Raw genomic sequence first — 18,134 nt, 5'->3', positions numbered from 1 at the left:
AGATATCTTGGAAATATGAAAATTGATGTCAATCACCTGATATCAATCTGATAGAAAATTTATGGGTTGAATTAAACCAATTAATGAAAGATTACAAACCAAACAAGGAAGATGAACTTTTTGAGGTGCTGAAAGAAGGTGAGCAAGAATATCTGTATAAACTCACTGAAAACATGCTGTGCCAATAAGAAGCATTGCTGAAATCCAAGGGAATTCCAACTAAATAATAACTTGTGAAACTGGTTTGTGTTATTTTGAGCTTTATTTTTATGTTCAATTATTGCAGCAAAACTCGTTTGATCACTTTGTTTGCTAATTGGAATAAAAAGATCTAAGAAACTGAAGTAGTTGCACAATACATTTTATGAGAATATGTAATTAAACCATGAAAAAACCAGGTATTTACCAAAGCCAGTGTTACAATTAGGATTTGAGATCATATTTCAACAGATCTCATTGAGTATGTTCTATAAACATGTAGTTTTACATATTTTTCTGTTACCTAATAAAATATATTACAAATTAACAATATTTTCAAGGAGGCCACTTCTTCTTGTCCACATCCTATATCTTTGAATTTATACATGTATCTTTCAATGAGAAGCAGTGAAAGTCGATGACACATTCCTATACTGTTTCTCTATTCAAACAAAAATCCTGAAGTTAAAAATATGAGTTGCTGATGCAGATGGCTATTAATTCCAAAATTGCAGTTTGTGAGAAATTAGAACAATTACATAATGTTTTATTAGATTATAATTTATATCTGGTAACAATGAAAGTTTCTGAAACATTAAAAAGAAAACAAGCAATAAACAGAATTTATGATTTAGAAATTATTCATTTGTGAATTAAAATATTCAAAAACAAGCAAATGAAACTTCAACAATATTGAGCTTCTGAACAAATCACATTTCAGGATTCAAGAACCAACCAGAAATATATATACAATGCCAAGCCTTCTATTTAATTTGTTGTACATAAAAACGAACAACGGTCATTGATCAAATACAAGTTTTCTTTGGAGTTTCAAAAATGGTTGCCATTTACCCTATTCAATAGCATGGAGGCTATCCATATATAAAACTTTTTGTCCAACAAAAACAAATTTTTGGACAAAACTAATATCCTATAGACAATCCTCAACATTTTCTTGAAAGCTTTCTTGATGTATTGTTTCCTACCCTCTTCTTGAAAGATTCCATTCTTTACAAGTTTGAAAGATATGAACGTAGCACCTTCTTCATTTAGAGTTTTAGAGTGAGGAGGCATTGATCCTGGTGTAACTCCTCCTATATCTGCATGATGTCCTCTGCTAGCCACAAAAAATATGGGTTTTTCAAAGCCTTTATAGAAAACCTGAAGAACAAAAGTATTTAAAAATAATAATAATATAAAAACATGAAAATAAACAGATGTATAATGTACATGATCTACAATAAATTCTCAACTTACTAAGGAATAATTACATAAGAGCAGAAATCATGTATATTGAGTATGAAGTATCCTAGCTTGTATACATAAAGACAAACATAACATTGTTAGTTAAAATACACTATTATCCTGCATTATGTGATTCCTCCCTCCAAATTTTTGACGACAGTATCTGTGACTGTAAAATTACAAAAGTTAACATTTTCTTAAATCAAAAATGTAATTCCAATAATACTTACCAAACATGTCTACAGATATTACTCAACTGTCAAGGTTTCTTCCTTTGTCCATCTAAGCACTGATCTGATTTTTTCTTGCTTGTGTGTGTGTTTTTCTTATAGTAAAGCCACATCAGACTATCTGCTGTGTCCACTGAGGTGAATCAAACCCCTGATTTTAGTGTTCTAAATCTGAAGACTTACCTCTGTCCCAGTAGGGGACTTTCTCGCTTGCTCCAGTCTTTTATATCCCACTTAAATGCACTTTTGTCACTCTCTAGTCAGGTCAGTGTGCCCTCTATCTTGGTACTGTATATAAGCACATTATTCAGATAATGTTATCACTTTTTTAGACTATCCCAATCTCTAAACCTAGCTCTTAGTAGAAGGAGGAATGATTTAAGAAAATGGTAACTTCCAACAGAAACTTGCCTCCTCTCACACTCACAGCTAGAATCCCACATTGATAAAGTGGAAGAACCACTGAGGGCAATATCCATACAGAAAACACCTGCAAAGAACATGGGTATATCAACAGAAGATTAGCACCTTATTCTAGTTGGAGAGTCACATTGCATCCAGAACAATGTACTGAATCAATACTAATAAAAAAAAAATCCATGGCCAACCAATCCATAGAGTGAAGCTTCAATTCTAAACTGTTATTATAAATAGGCTCCCTGTAGGCTGCTGCTTCTCCTACTGACATCTCAGAAAAAAACATCCAGGATCACAGGTAGAAAGACCTCAACTTTGCCTTCTTCTTCAAGAGTGGAGGAATTTACTATTACCCTCTGTAAGAAAGTCACCACTCCAATAACTGGAAAGCAGGTGTGGTAAAATCAGGAGAGGCAATGCTCACTAGGAAGCCTTGAAAAACAGTGCAAGAGGTGAATCAAGTCCCCACGTTTTTAAATCAAACTGATCCAAATTTATTCAATCCAATGGTGAGCAGAGAAGGAGAATCCCCTTATGCTTTATTCATGATAGTGCATGAGTGACAATCCAGTATAGTAGTACTACCCTGTCTGTCTCAAGGTGGTCTTATAGAACACCTCATTTCTGCAGACCCTGTTAGCAACCTGAATAAAGCATACTGATTTAATGGCTGCTAGTGTAGAATTGTACTGATAAAAATACACTTCCTTGAGCAACACTTATCACAGAATGGAACCATGTGGAAATGAGATAAGGGACCTTGAAAAATTACAATGAAAATACACCCCTCTTTGCATGATATTGCATAAGTGGTTAAGATAGCAGAGCATAGGCAAAACCCTCAGAAGAAGATACTGTTGTATCACGCAGATAATGTGAAATAAAAGTATTGGGGGAAGTCCAAATACCAGTTTTCATAATGTCCTCCAATGAGCATCTCAACTGGGCCACTAAGGATGTAAAAATGTGACAAATCTGACTAGACATGACTTGCAGAAGATTCCTTGCCTTCAAAGAGAGCCCAGAATAAAACTTCATTGACTAGCATCTCTAAAGACATTGGTGTGAAAACAAACCCTTCATGATCCTCACTGAACACGACAACAATTGAAATCTGATCAGTCATAGAAGTTAGAAATACTGATGAAAAAGGTTTATCCTCTTCCCTGTCTGACAGTGTCTTAGGTAAAACAAAAAAATGTGGGGAATTGCCTGTGGGCAAACTGCATAAACCACAGAAACGAGCAATGTCTTTAGGTTAGTAGTAACAAAAAATAAATCTTAAGGTGAAGGTGATACATGGCATATGTGAATCAGGCCACAAATAGGTGTTGAGAAAAGGTATGTAATATAACCTTAATATATCAATTAGATAAACTGAAATGTTCATTTGGGACAAAGGACCCAAAACAACCTATGGAATATTGAGAGAACTAGGAGCTCAAAGAATGAATTTTCATGAATAGCAAATAGCACTCAAAAAGGCAATTGTGGAAGATGCAATGCTCTTGCAAGAGACCCAGGTAAAAAAAAATGATTTTAACTTCTCATTGAAGTGGGTTCAATCTCCTATCAGTAAACTCTTGCCAATATGTTATTTATTTCTACTGATAAGGAGTAAGCAAAGACTGAGACAAAGTAATCTTGGAAATTAAATCTTCATGTCATATAAAGAACAGCATAACCTCTCTGCCTGAAGTTTGAGCTTATGGATATACCATGTCAGATCATGGCTGACTCTGTAGGGGTAGCCTAAGAAGAAGTGGAAGTGGTGGACCCTCCAGAAGGTACTGCAAAAGCAGAAATTACAGTGCAGCTGCTAATCTGATGCTATCAATAGGACCTAACAAGGGGTTGGAACAAATCATAGCTGGTATCTTGAGTATCATATGAAGTGGAGGGAAGGACCAGAACTGTAATCTCGACTTGTCTTGATGGAATATATTAATTGCCAAAGCCTGAAGATAAGGAGACCAATGTGCCAGTAGTTAGGTGTTTCAATGAGAGCCAACCTATCAATCAGAGTTGCAAAATGAGAACTTATCTCTTGTGTTGTGAAAAGCCAGACATTTTTGTCATAAAAAACAAAGAACATGAGACATTGCCTTTGGCAAAGCATAAAAAACCAAAATATTGTGTAGAGAAGCCTTATCATCCATGAACATACAGTGTATTATCTAACTGTTGGCATATGCACCCATCATTGAAGCAAGGCACTCATGAAGAAATGTTACTCTGAACAAGGAGGCAACAGAAGAATCCACATCTTTGTAGTTTCTGACTTAACAACATCTCAAGATCAAAGAATGATTTTGATTAAAGAAGCTAGGGAATCTGGTTGTGAAGTTTTGCTCAACACTTTATCTATTTTGTATCATGCAATGTTTCAAGCGTCTTCAGCTCCAAACAATAATTTGTATTAGTTAGAAGCAGCCCTAACCAAATCACCTTTGTGGATAGGAGAATCTTGTGTATTTAAAAACAGTACTAGTTGTAACTTTGGATTTCTTACAGATTCCATTATATGTAGTTTTACCTGAATATATAACAATGTTCTATAGCTTACTGTTTAATCAATGATATAATCCTTTGAATGTATTTTCATGTATGAGTATTATATCCAGATTGTAAACAGATTAAAATGCTGCACGTAGTGATACAGTATTGTATAAAGGAAGTGAGCATTTGTACACTGGATCAGATCCACATGAAATTGAAACTGTTACAAGAAATACTGTCATTATCATGAAACAGATATGATAAATGTTAAAGATTTGGATCGTTCCTGTTTTTTCGTATTCAAACTATGACTGTATTTTCCCCAAAGTTGGTAAGCAACTGTTTGAATTTTGTTGATCATACACAATAATATTGATTTCTGTTTGGGAATTTCCCCAGTTCACCATGTGGATTTGGCTCTAATAACAGTATCTGCAATTTTGTTCTTAAACAATACCTTTGTGTTCAATGAATTGTAATCTGAGAAAGTATGTGTCGATGCTATTCTGAATTCTTCACAGATTGTCATGTTTTCAATTTAATTCTGCATTTATCTCTACTGCACTTTGATATGTTTTATGTGGCCTTTATGCTTTTTATATATGTTGTTCTTGCTAACCAGATCAAGTTGTGTATCATGCTTCTACAACATTTTGTCATACTCTCAATTGTTATTTTTCTTCATTATAGTTAACAGTTGCTTATTACTTAGCACTTGCTATTTAATAAAAAGATCAGTAATACAACACTTGGGTTGAGTTATTGGATCAGAACACATTACACAAGATAGTGGGCAATTACACTGGTGAATAGATTTTTATGATCCCTTGTTTACATAAAGAGCACTAAAACGATCTCTTGTCCTCTCGTCCCAAAGATCTGAAGAATTCAAACAAATCTCACATTCCCATAAGAGAAAGAATCATCTGTACAGGTGATATATGAGGTGGGATAGAAGAGACCTAACTTGCCTCCTTGGCATAAATAATAATTGAGAAATTCATACTACAAATTAACTTTCCAGTCAGAATTTCTTTTCTTACAAAAATGAATTAGGTGACAGAGAGAATGCTCAATGTATTCCTGAATGACTGTAACACTGAAAAACCCATTAGTGATGCTTTGTCAAGAAAAAGTAATAAAATTACCTCAATCAGATGCTCATATATGGTATCAAGATAGAGGGCAAATTGTTGTAGGTGGAAAGTGTCATGAGACATGTATCATCAAAAGCAATTATGTGGGGTATAAAAAGCTAGAGAAAGTGAGAAAAAATCAGATCAATGCTTAAAAAGGCAAAGAAAGAAAACCTGGTAGTCCAGTAATAGCTGTATGTGTGAGTAGAGGTAATTTTTCTGGACTCTCATAATAATTCCATATCATTTTTAAATAAAAGTAAAGGTTCTTTAACCTATTAAAAATATAAACAAATTATTACTAAAGAATACATAAATGGAGATATTTGTTGAAAAAATAAACAACATTTAAATTTTTCATATTTATGAGGCTTAAGTTACAGTGAGTATTCAACAAGAAATGCATTACTTAAAATAAATTCAACATTGACTGGAATAGCTGGACTCAGGAAAAGGTAATGAAATGCATTTGGAGTTTGGATGGTCTAACCATCAATATAATCTGACATTAGATCAATGAGTAATGCAGAGACTGAAGTACTGAATCAATGGAAAAATCAAGAAGTCTCTCAGGCCAAGTTCAACGTTTAAAAAGAGATTTCTAAGAAAACTTCTATGCTGATGGCCTATGGCAGTTGCATATGAAGGTGCTCCCTACCATGAATTTTGTCAATTGCAAAGAAATCTAATGAGAATATACAGCATTACTTTGGTATGCAAGATATTCTACCCTAATAGAGGCAGTTTCTGTGATGATAAGGTTCAAAGGCATGAACTACAAGAAAAGAATGAGGATGCAGTAGTACCTGCAGTGAAAACACCTCAAAATGTTCTACTCAAGAGAGGATCTTAGAAGAGCTTGAACATTTTTCAAAAGCACTCAGAAGTCATCACATTCTGGCAGTGCATTATAACCACAGTTGTTCCCAGTGAATTGGCAGAGTTATCAAAGTCCACCCATGATGCTTTTGATGAAAAGAAGAAAACAGTATATGTTGTGGTTCAGGGCAGCAGATTCACTTTAAAGTGCAGCAAGATAGGTGATGCTATCAGTATTAAACCAACTGCACCAAACTGAAGCACTGATGCTGTATCCACTCTGAGAAACTGTTTAGTGTAAGAGTCATTACTTACTTAATTTAGTGACATAATATTTAATGAATATTTAGTTTTCATAACAAGTTAAAAGTTAATTATTTTAAAAGTAATTTTTATGTGAGTATTGTTACATCATAGCATCTCCTAGTTCCTAGAAAGATCTAGGTCACAGTTGGAAAATGTATAAATATATGAGATGTAGGAAGTGCAAGTTCAGTGAAGTTATGAAAAAGTTAGTTAAAGAAGATGGGAAATTAGCCAGTGCATGAGTAATAAACCTTAATAAGTGATTTCTACTGCATGTTTCACAGCTGTACTGTAATAACAGAGATAGGAAAAATAATATGTCTTGTCAGTTGGGTTCTAAAGTAACTTAAAGATCCTGTGTGGACTTTGATGAATAAGAGACAATTATTTAATAATTATTTTATTAGCATATGGGAATTAATTGCTGATACTATTGTGATATTGGTATAGAAAAATAATTTGTCTTGTCAATTGGATTCTAAAGTAATTGAATCAGCACGTGTGGGTTTTTGACAAAAAAAGAGAATGATTTAGAGCTTTATATAAAATTGTGATATCCTATAGTGCAAAGACTTTTTGTACATATGTTAGTCTTGTTTTGAATATATCATTTTAAAACATGTGGACTGTGTTCTGTATATCTATTTGTTTGATCTCTGTAGTAAGTGAACTGCCTTACTACAAAAGAGTCATCCAATGCTGGCCAGACTGGATCCATGAACAGTAGACTACTCAAATAAATATTGAAGAAAAAATTCATAGTGCTTCTTTGAACACATGTAACATTCTGTGGTTTACTTAGGTCAAGTTATTGTGTACTGATGCAGCATGAATGACTGCAAAGCCAACATGTAAAATGTACTGCTTCCTATCACAGAAGTAGGCAGCATTAGCTTGGATAGTGGTCTATCTAGAAAGGGAAAAAGTCCCAGTATTATTCTTTAATTATAGGCAAATGGCATGGCAAATGACGCAGAGGTAGCCAAAACTCATAGTATCACAAATGTTACTACCATCATGCTGTACCTGAAAACTGGTATCCAGTTGATGACAACTCTGAGATTGCCAGTTGAAGATTTACAAGCAATATTCATTCAAAACAGCAGTATAAGCTCAGGTTCACAATGACTGAAGAAAGTCAAAACGTTGTTTGCTCCTCTACTAGTGTTTTCTCTACCAATACCAGCAATTTTTAAATATATAATTATATCTTGTTTAATTTAACTTCAATGTTTTGACTTTTTATCTTGCTTCAGTTGAACTTATTTTTATTTCTTTGTATTATTTTAAATGTGAAATATTTAACATATAATGGTAAAATATACTTAGTTGAGTTTCAAATTGAGAGTTTTGTTAATTCAATTTCATTTAATTTTACTCTTTTGCAAAGAATTTGTAATACATGCAACTGTTGTATTATTCATTAACATTACACAACCAGCCACTACAGTGGGTTAAAAAAAGAATATTTATAAACATTTCAGTTATTTATGCAACCATTCTCAATACATAATTGCATAGATAATTAAAATGATATATGAATATTCTTCTATTAACCCACCACGGAAACTGGTTTTGTAACATTCATGTGAAATAGTTAGTGGGATTCTTTATATATACAAATGTTATTATTATTATTATATGTTTGTAACTAACAGTTGTTTTATTTTCCTTCACAGTAATCCTGATTTTCTATAACTTAATTCTTTCTTGTGTAGAAATGAAATACTCATATTTTTCCTGAGAATGTCTTAGTCTTCACAGTTGAGACTTGATAGATATATTTGTACTTCTAAAGGTATTTTGTTAAAGAACATCAACAGTTCTAATGCTAAATTAATACTGGGTAAATACCTAAGCTGTAAAAGGAAATTATTACTTCTTGAGTTATAAAGACTATTTATTATCTACTTTTGATAAGTCTTAAATTTAACTATTAACTGTTTTCCATTTCTAAATTAATCTATGTCAACATAGATAACATGTTTTTTAACTACATTTCTCATTTAAGTGTACTGTCTGTAATTCTAGCATCATACTAACACATAATGACTATGCTTCTCAAATATATCCTGTGGGCTATTACTTAATATTAAAGACTAGTTACCATCTATAATAACCTATAGCTTTTAATTCAAATTACTATCCTCATTTGCAACTCTACCGGTGTTATAACTGTAAGGTCAGGCAAGTGGCTTCCCCCGGCACAAGGATGGTTAGAAAGTAAAACATCACCAGGCTGAATGCTGTCTCCAAGGTTCCTCATCTGTAAAACAAATATATTGATCATCATAAAATGTTTGTGGTCAAATCTAAAACTTACTGAACTAATTACAATAAATATCATAGATACTTCCAGTCATATACCAAAGAAGTTAACTAAAAAACAGCCAATGAAGCAAGAAAAAAAAAAAAAGGCATTTTATTAACTTTCTTGCAACTTCTAAACACACTGTTCAAACAAATCCTAGTAAGGCACAAGCCTAGAAAAGTTAAATGACCCATGATTTCAAACCAAGCTATATATTTTCAAATTCTATCTTCTTCGTATCCAAGCAGTTCTTGTAGAAGTCTCCCAAAGAGAGAGCAGCAAATTAATATTAAAAGAAAATACTGTATATAGGCTACTAACCATTATCAAACAACCATTCTAGTATACTACAATGCTATTCACAGAATTTCAGCAAATTTTCAAGAAAGCAAAGCACATTTAGATTTCTACTGCCAAAACTAACAAATAGTTTTTGTGTAATAATGTTTAATAAAATTTAAGTAACTTTGTGAGAAAAAAAATTATGTACGTAACTATAGCAATAACAATAATATTATCTATAATTTTGTCTTCAGTGTTTCTGAAATTATCAACTAATTTGTTTAAAATTGGTAACATGGTAGCAGTGACTACTGTAGTTTTTATGCAATTGTGCTTCACTAGTATTCAATAACTTTTTTTAAATTCTTAACTACATATATGGGTAAATTATGTACCAAAATTTTTACATTAAGTCACAATTTTTATTAGCATGGATATATTTTGGTTCAAGGATTTATTAAATATTAAGTTAATTGTTTCACATTATATAATATGTTAAGTAAAACTGTAATGATTGAAATTTCATCATATTTTACCCTTCCATAACTAATGAAGAATACAGCTTTATTTAGGTATATTCACGTAAATGTTTCTAAATGTTCACTTACACATTTTGCATGTAGTTATTAAATCATCATAAATGGTTGTGGGAAAGTCAAATACAGCATTAGAAGAAGTTATAATACTACAATGACTACTCCAAAGGGGTTATATTTGCTTGTCTCTCTTTCTTTTTCATGCTTTCCTGGAATGATGTTATATTGTTTTAGTTACTGCACAATGGTTTGTCTAAGAATAATGTATAAAGTTATCAAATTAGATTCGGTGCTTTGACCAAAATATTTATTTATTATGGTATTTATTTTAAATGTGCTGTAGTTCTAAAATTTGAAACTTTCATAATCATGAAAAGTCATTTTTTGAGATCATACAGAACCTATGAAAGGTTGGTAGGAATCTAGCTGAGGCAAAGACATGATCAGAAAATGTGAAAAGACTAAGAGAGGCACCCTCTGACTAAGAGCTTTTGCCAATCATGGCAATAAATATGCTTGCATTCTCAATCTGTCTTAGCCAAATGGTGATGAAAACAATCCTAAACAATTTCTAAACATGTCTACCTCATGATTTGAGTCTTAAATTTTTCAATCTATCAATCTACTATGAAATATCTCCCATAATTATAACTTTATTAATAGTTGAAATATGTATTTCTTTTTCATTACTTTATTCTTATTAATCAAACTATTTCACAGAAATTCCTTTTATCAAAATTGTCTACACTTAAATATTTTTATTAGTGTTCTAAGGTCAACCATTTTATTTCTTTAAATTCTGGAATTACATCAACAAGTTTAACCTACCATTAAAACTACTTTTGTTCTTTGTTCTACACTACACTTGTTTCTACATTTTATTTCTTTTTCATTATCCTAGTATTCACTACTGTCTAATCATAGGTTATTAATGGCCTTACAGTTAATAGTTCTTGCAAATAATCCAGACCCTACCTTATCTAAATGTAAACCATCCATTCCATTTGCTCATTCAAATTATCCTACAAGTTAAACCAGCCAACCTGCTCATCCTAACACATTAATGTCCAACATTCCAATGAATATGAGCTGGTAAGTTGTAAGGATCTCTTTTACACTACTTGAAGAAGAGGGGGAGAAAGATTTGTGGTGGGGAGACTTGGAGAAAATATCCCGTTACCCATCAGATGCCTGCCAGAAAGATCTTCACCTGGAGACATTGCAACAAGTGACTGCATAAACCTATTTTAGAAAGCCAGCAAGTGACAGCTACAGAAGTAGGCACAGCAACCCCTTGTGCTGGTTTTTGTTTTTCATGATAGTCTATGGGGTAAGTACAATCTGGATTGGACAGTAAACAGATATCATAATGCTTAACAGTGGATATAAACAGAGCCAGGAAATGGTAAGAGTACTTTTGTTATTCTGTTTCAAGGTACTTAACATTTTCCTAAACTGAAAATGTATTTCCAATAATACTTAATTTCACTGACACTATAGCTATTCCTCGGTGGAAGACAGAAACAGCCAGGGCTTAAGAATGGAGAATAGAAAGAAAGGAATTACAATCATGAAAGTGAGAGAGTTGACTAGGCAACAATGAGTAGAGTCCTCAAGAGAGAATCCTGAAAGGAAATACATTGAAGAGGTATGTACTGCAGGCAGAAAAATGGTCTTGTAAAGAGTGGTGGTCTGCAACCCTGTCACGGCACCTGGTAGAAGACAGGCAAGGAAGCCAGCTCATTGAAAATTGGCCCAAGAAGGAAGGTTCAGAGTTTACAAGCAAGGGACTTTGGATTGGATGAACCAATGATAATTAATTTAGAAAAATCCAAGGAGTTATTGGAATGGAAAATAATGAAATGATCCTCTAAGGAAAGAATTACCTGATGGTAAAGTTTCATTTCACAGGCAAAGAACTAGACTAAACCAAATGTGAAGGTGGAAGAACAAGATCCAGCAACAGAAAAGATAGGATAGATGTAGAAGTAATAGAGTGTATAACTGGCAGGAGAAAATGGGATTGGGTTGATAGACAGCAAATAATCAAACTTAAATCAGCCAGGTGTTACCATCAACAGAAAATGACAAGGAGTGTCTCTAGTCAAGTTAAGAGCCATACATGATGGCCAAAGAGGTGAATAAGCATTATGACAAGTAAAAGACCAGATTAAGTAGCAAAAACCAGGGCTTAGAGATGGAGAAATGATGATTTAAAGAGAGTAATCATGAAAGTGAGAGAGTTGTCTAGGCAATGATGAGTGCAGTACTCAAGAGAGAACCCTCAACAGAAACAGGGAAGGAGAAGAGATACATACTGTGGGTAGAAAATGTTCAGTCAAGAAAGGCAGTCTGAAACGAAGTGCATGCAAGGGGAAGAATTGTTTGTTTGTTTTTGAATTTTGCACAAAGCTACTCGAGGGCTATCTATGCTAGCTGTCCCTAATTTAGCAGTGTAAGACTAGAGGGAAGGCAGCTAGTCATCACTACCCACCGCCAACACTTGGGCTACTCTTTTACCAAGGAATAGTGGAATTGACCGTCACAATATGATGCCCCCACGGCTGAAAGGGGGCAAGCATGTTTGGCGCAACGGAGATGCGAACCCATGACCCTCAGATTACAAGTCGCACGCCTTAACACCCTTAGCCATGCCAGGCCGAAAGGGGAAGAAATCAAACCATTTATAACTGGCCTAAGAAAGAAGGTTCAGAGTTTCCAAGCAAGGGACTCTGGATTGGATTACTCCATGGTAGTTAATTTAGGAAAAAGCAAGAAGTTATTGGAATGGAACAAAATGATTATCATGTCTAACATTGTACTGGAAGTTCAACTACATGTTTATGGAGAGAGAACACCTCATGGTTCCAGATGTAAAAGAGATGTTAAGAGATGCTCCCCAGTAAGTGGGGAAGTACAGGTAAAGTGTTGTAGGTCAGGTTGGGTGTAAGTAATGGAATATTGATGATGTCAAGAGACTGATCCAGCCACCCATACAAATATTAGAATGGAGAAGGGTACAGAAGAACACTGAGGTCAAGGAATCCCATAAGGCATCCCACAGGTTGCACAAGAATTAACTGAGATGATACATGTGGCCCAAAGGGATAAGCAGTCCCCATGAAGCCATGGTCGGCAAACACAAAACCTCACATGCTAAATGCATACGACAGGTGCAAGCCCTAATGACAGAAAGGCCCAGGGAGATTGGAAGAGGCTGATCTCAGCTGCAAATTAGTTGAAAAATATCCCTCTTAAGACATTGTAAAAAATAGGAGCATAATAAGAAAGGAAAAAGGAAGAGGACCAAAAAAAACATAGTAAGAGAAGTGGAGAAAAAGTTTATGGGTAAAATATAGAAAAATACCCTGTGAGGATGAAAATGTGTGACCATAGGAGCTCAAAACAAAATACCAGACACCTATGGAACCCGATATGATGAAAATGTATCCAACAAACTCAACAAGACTGAGCTGGGTAGAAGGGCAAGTCAGAAATAAAAAAGACAGGGAATGACATACAAAAAAAGAGGTACAGTAATTGAAAGTAGGGTTGGAAACAATGTGAAAACAACTCATGAAAGTGAGGATTAATGATGAGCTTTCAAGTCAAATCAGGTAGTCCATGGTGGAGCGCTGTCATCAAAACCCTCACTGGGTGGGCGAGAGGAGGATGTTTGATTCAAGGAAACAAACAAGATGAGCATTACTTATCCTCTCTAAGGTCTTGCAGAGACAGCTCATAAAAGCAATGGGATGGTAGTTTGAAGGAATCTTAGGATCCTTCCCAGGCTTAGAAAAAGGTAGGAAAATAGCCAGGTGCCAGGCCTCAGGAAAAACATTCTCTTGCCAAATTAGGTTAAGCACAATCAGAAGAATAGCAAGAAAAGCACAGAATTCATAGTGTACATCATAAGGTCCGACTGATGTACTGCCAGACCAATGAAGGGCTCGTTTGAGTTCCACCAGTGTAAAGGAACAATTATAGTCATGGAGACAATCAGCTCAAAAGAAAAGAGGTGATTGCTCTGCCCAAGTCTTGATTAAGAAGGTGGAGGAAGAAGCAGAAGGGCTAGATACTTGGCAAAAGCTTGCACCTTAGAGTATCAGCTACTTTCTGGCCATCATAGAGCAAGATCGATAGTAGTACAGAATTATATTGCCCACTGACCTTTCAATTCTTGTCCCATATGACTTTGGAACTGATGGTAGAAGATTGCCCACTGACCTTTCAATTCTTGTCCCATATGACTTTGGAACTGATGGTAGAAGATATGCTGGTTGTGAACTTAATTCAAGAATCCTTCTGGCTTTGATGTCTTACCCACTGAGCATATGAATGGGCCTGCTAGAAAGAGATGTGGTGTGAGAGCGTGGGATACCTACAAAACATATCCAAACCCATTTTTGAGCCTTCCATGCCATGTGGCAGGTAGGATTCCACCACGGATGAGGATATCATGGAAAACATGTCGAGGCTTTAGAATTACACTGAGCAGCTGCCTGTACAATACAGTCAGTTACTGCTGCCACGGAGTCATCTACTGATGGCTCCCAGACGATGGCAGGATCAAGTTCTGTGGAAGCAGTGAAAGAGGGCCAGTTTGCTTGATCCAGCTTCCACCAGGTCATGTGGGTTGGGTGGCACTAACCACGGACAGTTTCTCTCAAAATTATAGGAAAATGATCACTGCCTTGTGGATTATTGTGAATCCTGCAAGAAAAATGGGAGAATAGTGAAGGGGAGCAAATTGAGAGATCAACAGCAGTAAAGGACAGACTAGGTGCATGAAAATAAGCATAAAAACCAGTATTGAAAAGAGAAAGGTTATGATTAGAGAGCATAGCCTCTAAGGAGTGACCCCTCTCATTAATATCAGCACTTCTCCAGAGGGGATGATGTCCACTGAAGTCCCCCAGGATTATAAAGGGAGATGGCAACTGTTCAATGAGAGAATCAAGGTCTGATGGATCAAATGTCTCTCCAGGCAACAGGTAGAGAGAACAAACAGTGATGGTATGACCAAAGGAAACACAAGATTGCTACGGCCTCCAAAGGTATGTCGAGTGGCAAAGACAGGGTGGGAGCATGCTGATCAACCAACAGTGCCACCCCTCCATACACTCACCCTTCACACAGCCCATCATTTCTGTACAAACAAAACTGCCAAAAGGTGACTTATCAGCAGGTTTCAGAAATATTTCCTGTAAGGAAAGACATACAGGATGGTAGAAAGTAATTAGTGTTTTGATGTCATCCAGATTAGAACGTAAACCTCAACAGTTGCGTTGTATCAAGGTGGCCATTTTTATTTACATGTAGGCGAATTGGGTAGAGAGCCTTTCTGTTTATGATCATGTCTTTTTTCTTTATTGCCTTTATTTGAGGGAGGTCTGTCGACCTCCATGGATACTGTCCTGGGTTGATTGGGCAGGTCTTTGCTGTTGGAAGAGGATTCCAGCAACTAAAGATGTGAACAAATGATTGTTTTGCATCTTGGGGTGGGAGAAGGAGATGCACCCAGGGAAATGCCTGTATCCAAAACCAAAGGACGTGCATCTTGAGGTTTGCTGGAATGAATGGTAGGGACAGAGATGGGTGTTGATGTTGTTTCATCAACTTTTGTAACCATGAAGGTCAAAAGACTTTTCATTTGATTTGAGAACAATTCTTTTGCAGACACAGAGAGATCTGTCTGCACTTCCACTGTAGTAGTGGAATGAAGTGCAGCAGCATACATCCGAGATGAAGTGGTGGACAGCAACGTTCAAGCCTCAGTGTAAGAAATGTTTTGAATTGTTTTCAAATGCTGCACCTCTTTTTCTTCTAACCATTTAGGGCAAGAATGAAAGTAGAATGGGTGAGAGCCATTGCAATTGATGCAATGAGGGTCCATTTCACATTCATAGGCATCATGGTCCTTCCCTCTGCAATAAGCACACGTCTAGCAACCATGACATGATGTCTTTGAGTGACTGAACTGTTGAGACTGGAAATACCTGAGAGGGTTTGGAATGTATGGCTGTACCTTTCAATTAAGATAACCTGTCAGAATGAGGACAATGTTCAGCATCGTAATTCCATTTTGTGAGTGGAGATACATTTCACTGCAGAAACTTCTTGGGTGGAGAAACCAGTGAGAATCTCAGACTTGGGGATGTTCTTCAAATCCCTCTCAACAATAACTCCTCATGACGAATTCAGAGTAGCATGAGGCATAACCTCAATAGGTATATCCCCTATCATTTTTAAATGCAAGAGGAGTTCACTGTGTTGAGATGTATGTGGATGTTTCCACCAATATGTAAGCAGAGAAAAGCTTCTTTACTGACTATGGAGAGCCAGCAAGTTCTTTAATTCCCTTCTGAATGAAAAGAAGAGACATCTTCCCTAAAGGTATGTCTGAAAGAGAATGTTGGATAAGAAAATGAGGTAAGGTGTTACAGCTGTTGAAGATTGCTGCTCAGAATCTTCAAGACATGGTACTTTACCAATGGATTGTTTTTCACTATTTTTTAAGTTTTTATTTGGAGGATCCATAATAAAAAAAAAAGAATATTTTAGTGCTTACTGACCTCACCCACCATGAAGCTCTACGAGGGGACTCATTACGATGCCAAACAAGGACACTGCAGCAATACCAGGGCTTTGTGAGCACTATACCCAAACATCAGCATCAGACACAATGTTCACAACACCTGTTGAGAATATCCAACACTGGTACTTGGTTGACCCTAGCCCAATTGGACCAGCCGACTGACCCCAGGAGGGCCACTCCAAGGCTGCCCATCTAGAGGAATTCAAGGCCAAAGTGGTGTGTTAGGGTTGGACCCCTCAACCACCAGGATCCTTTCTCCCCCTTCACAGGTCACCATGCACAGCAAACGTGTGTGGATGTTTAGAGCCCAGAGGAGGTAAACTGAAAGAACAGAACCTTTTTTGGAAGGTCCCCTCATCATGTACAGGAATCCATACCAAGGGGCAGAGGGGAAAGAAAAAAGAATGGCCATACCTGATAAGTTAAGACTGAAGAATTTAAAAAGGTTTAATAATCCCTTCAACAGGGAGAGAAGTTCCCAAAGTTTGAAAATACGAAGGAACAATCAAAGTCCTCCTCCTCATTCACTTCATATATGAGGGCAAGGAATGTCTGGCAAAGGTACTGGATCTGTAGTAACCTAGAAGTACGAGCGAACCAACTATCCTATCCATAATGGCTGCTATATCATCCCCAGGGAAAGTGCTTCCATAAGTCATTATTCTTACACAACCTGTGTGAGGAAATTAGTCACTCACACAAAGAAGTAGAAGATAGTACACAAATTAATTTTCATAGTTTGAAGATAAATAAAATAAAATTATATTCCTCAACATCACAAATCTCATTAACATTACAAGGAAAACACATCTGACATGTCCAATGCTGAGGAATAGAATGAAGATCAGAAGTGCAAAAGCATAGACAGAGAACTAGTGCATCGGGAGATTGTGTCATCATCCTATCAGTGGAGGGCTTTCACAGCATAATAACATCACTACATAGTATTACAACTCCCAAGAAATCTTGAGTTTAGGTGGAAGTTGCATAAAGGTTAATGTCATGTAAATCTCTTTGTGGAGAAGTGTGTATCACATTCGAATTCTTCATTTTATTAAAAAATTCAAAAATATTTTTAACTTTGTATTTGCTTGCTAGTTTATGATTATGCTTACCTATATTATGAAAAACAAAATCTAACAGAACAACTTCTTTATTTATTTTGAGAATTCCATGCAAAATACATGGATGATAAACCAATGGTCTTATCCTCAAATATACTTCTTGTGTTGTAAATTATTTTTATTTTGATAAACGGGTGTAGTTTTGTTTCTTTAGTCTTAGTAGGATTTTTTTCTAACAATCAAATTTAGTGCCTTTATGTGACATATTATTAACTTTAAAATTATAATACATACATAACAAGTAATCCATTATCTGTACCTGGTTTCAATGTAACAATTTTATGATTTCTATTTAAGTTTGTTATTGCTATTAATTTTTTTCCAAGGTTATATTGTTTATAGCCATAATTTTAATCACTGAATGGTGATAAGGCTATCCTACTTATTTGATATACAATACTATTAAATAATTTATTACTATTATTCCACATGT

General features: G+C 35.4%; 1 protein-coding gene across 1 annotated transcript in view; it reads right to left on the bottom strand.

The window, feature by feature from the left end:
• Positions 1-18,134, bottom strand: part of LOC143237662 (5-oxoprolinase) — a 214,426-nt gene that overhangs the window by 53,848 nt on the left and 142,444 nt on the right. Inside the window, exons 22-23 of the mRNA XM_076477158.1 lie at positions 9,015-9,116; positions 1,185-1,359 (exon numbers count right to left, since the gene is read on the bottom strand). Of these exons, the coding sequence (XP_076333273.1) occupies positions 1,185-1,359; positions 9,015-9,116 (277 nt within the window). The remainder of the gene's footprint in view (positions 1-1,184; positions 1,360-9,014; positions 9,117-18,134) is intronic.

This window comes from Tachypleus tridentatus, chromosome 13, assembly GCF_004210375.1.
Source record: "Tachypleus tridentatus isolate NWPU-2018 chromosome 13, ASM421037v1, whole genome shotgun sequence".
Lineage (NCBI taxonomy): Eukaryota > Metazoa > Arthropoda > Merostomata > Xiphosura > Limulidae > Tachypleus > Tachypleus tridentatus.
Note: the sequence above shows the minus strand (reverse complement) of the source record. Positions and strands in the feature narration are given on the sequence as shown.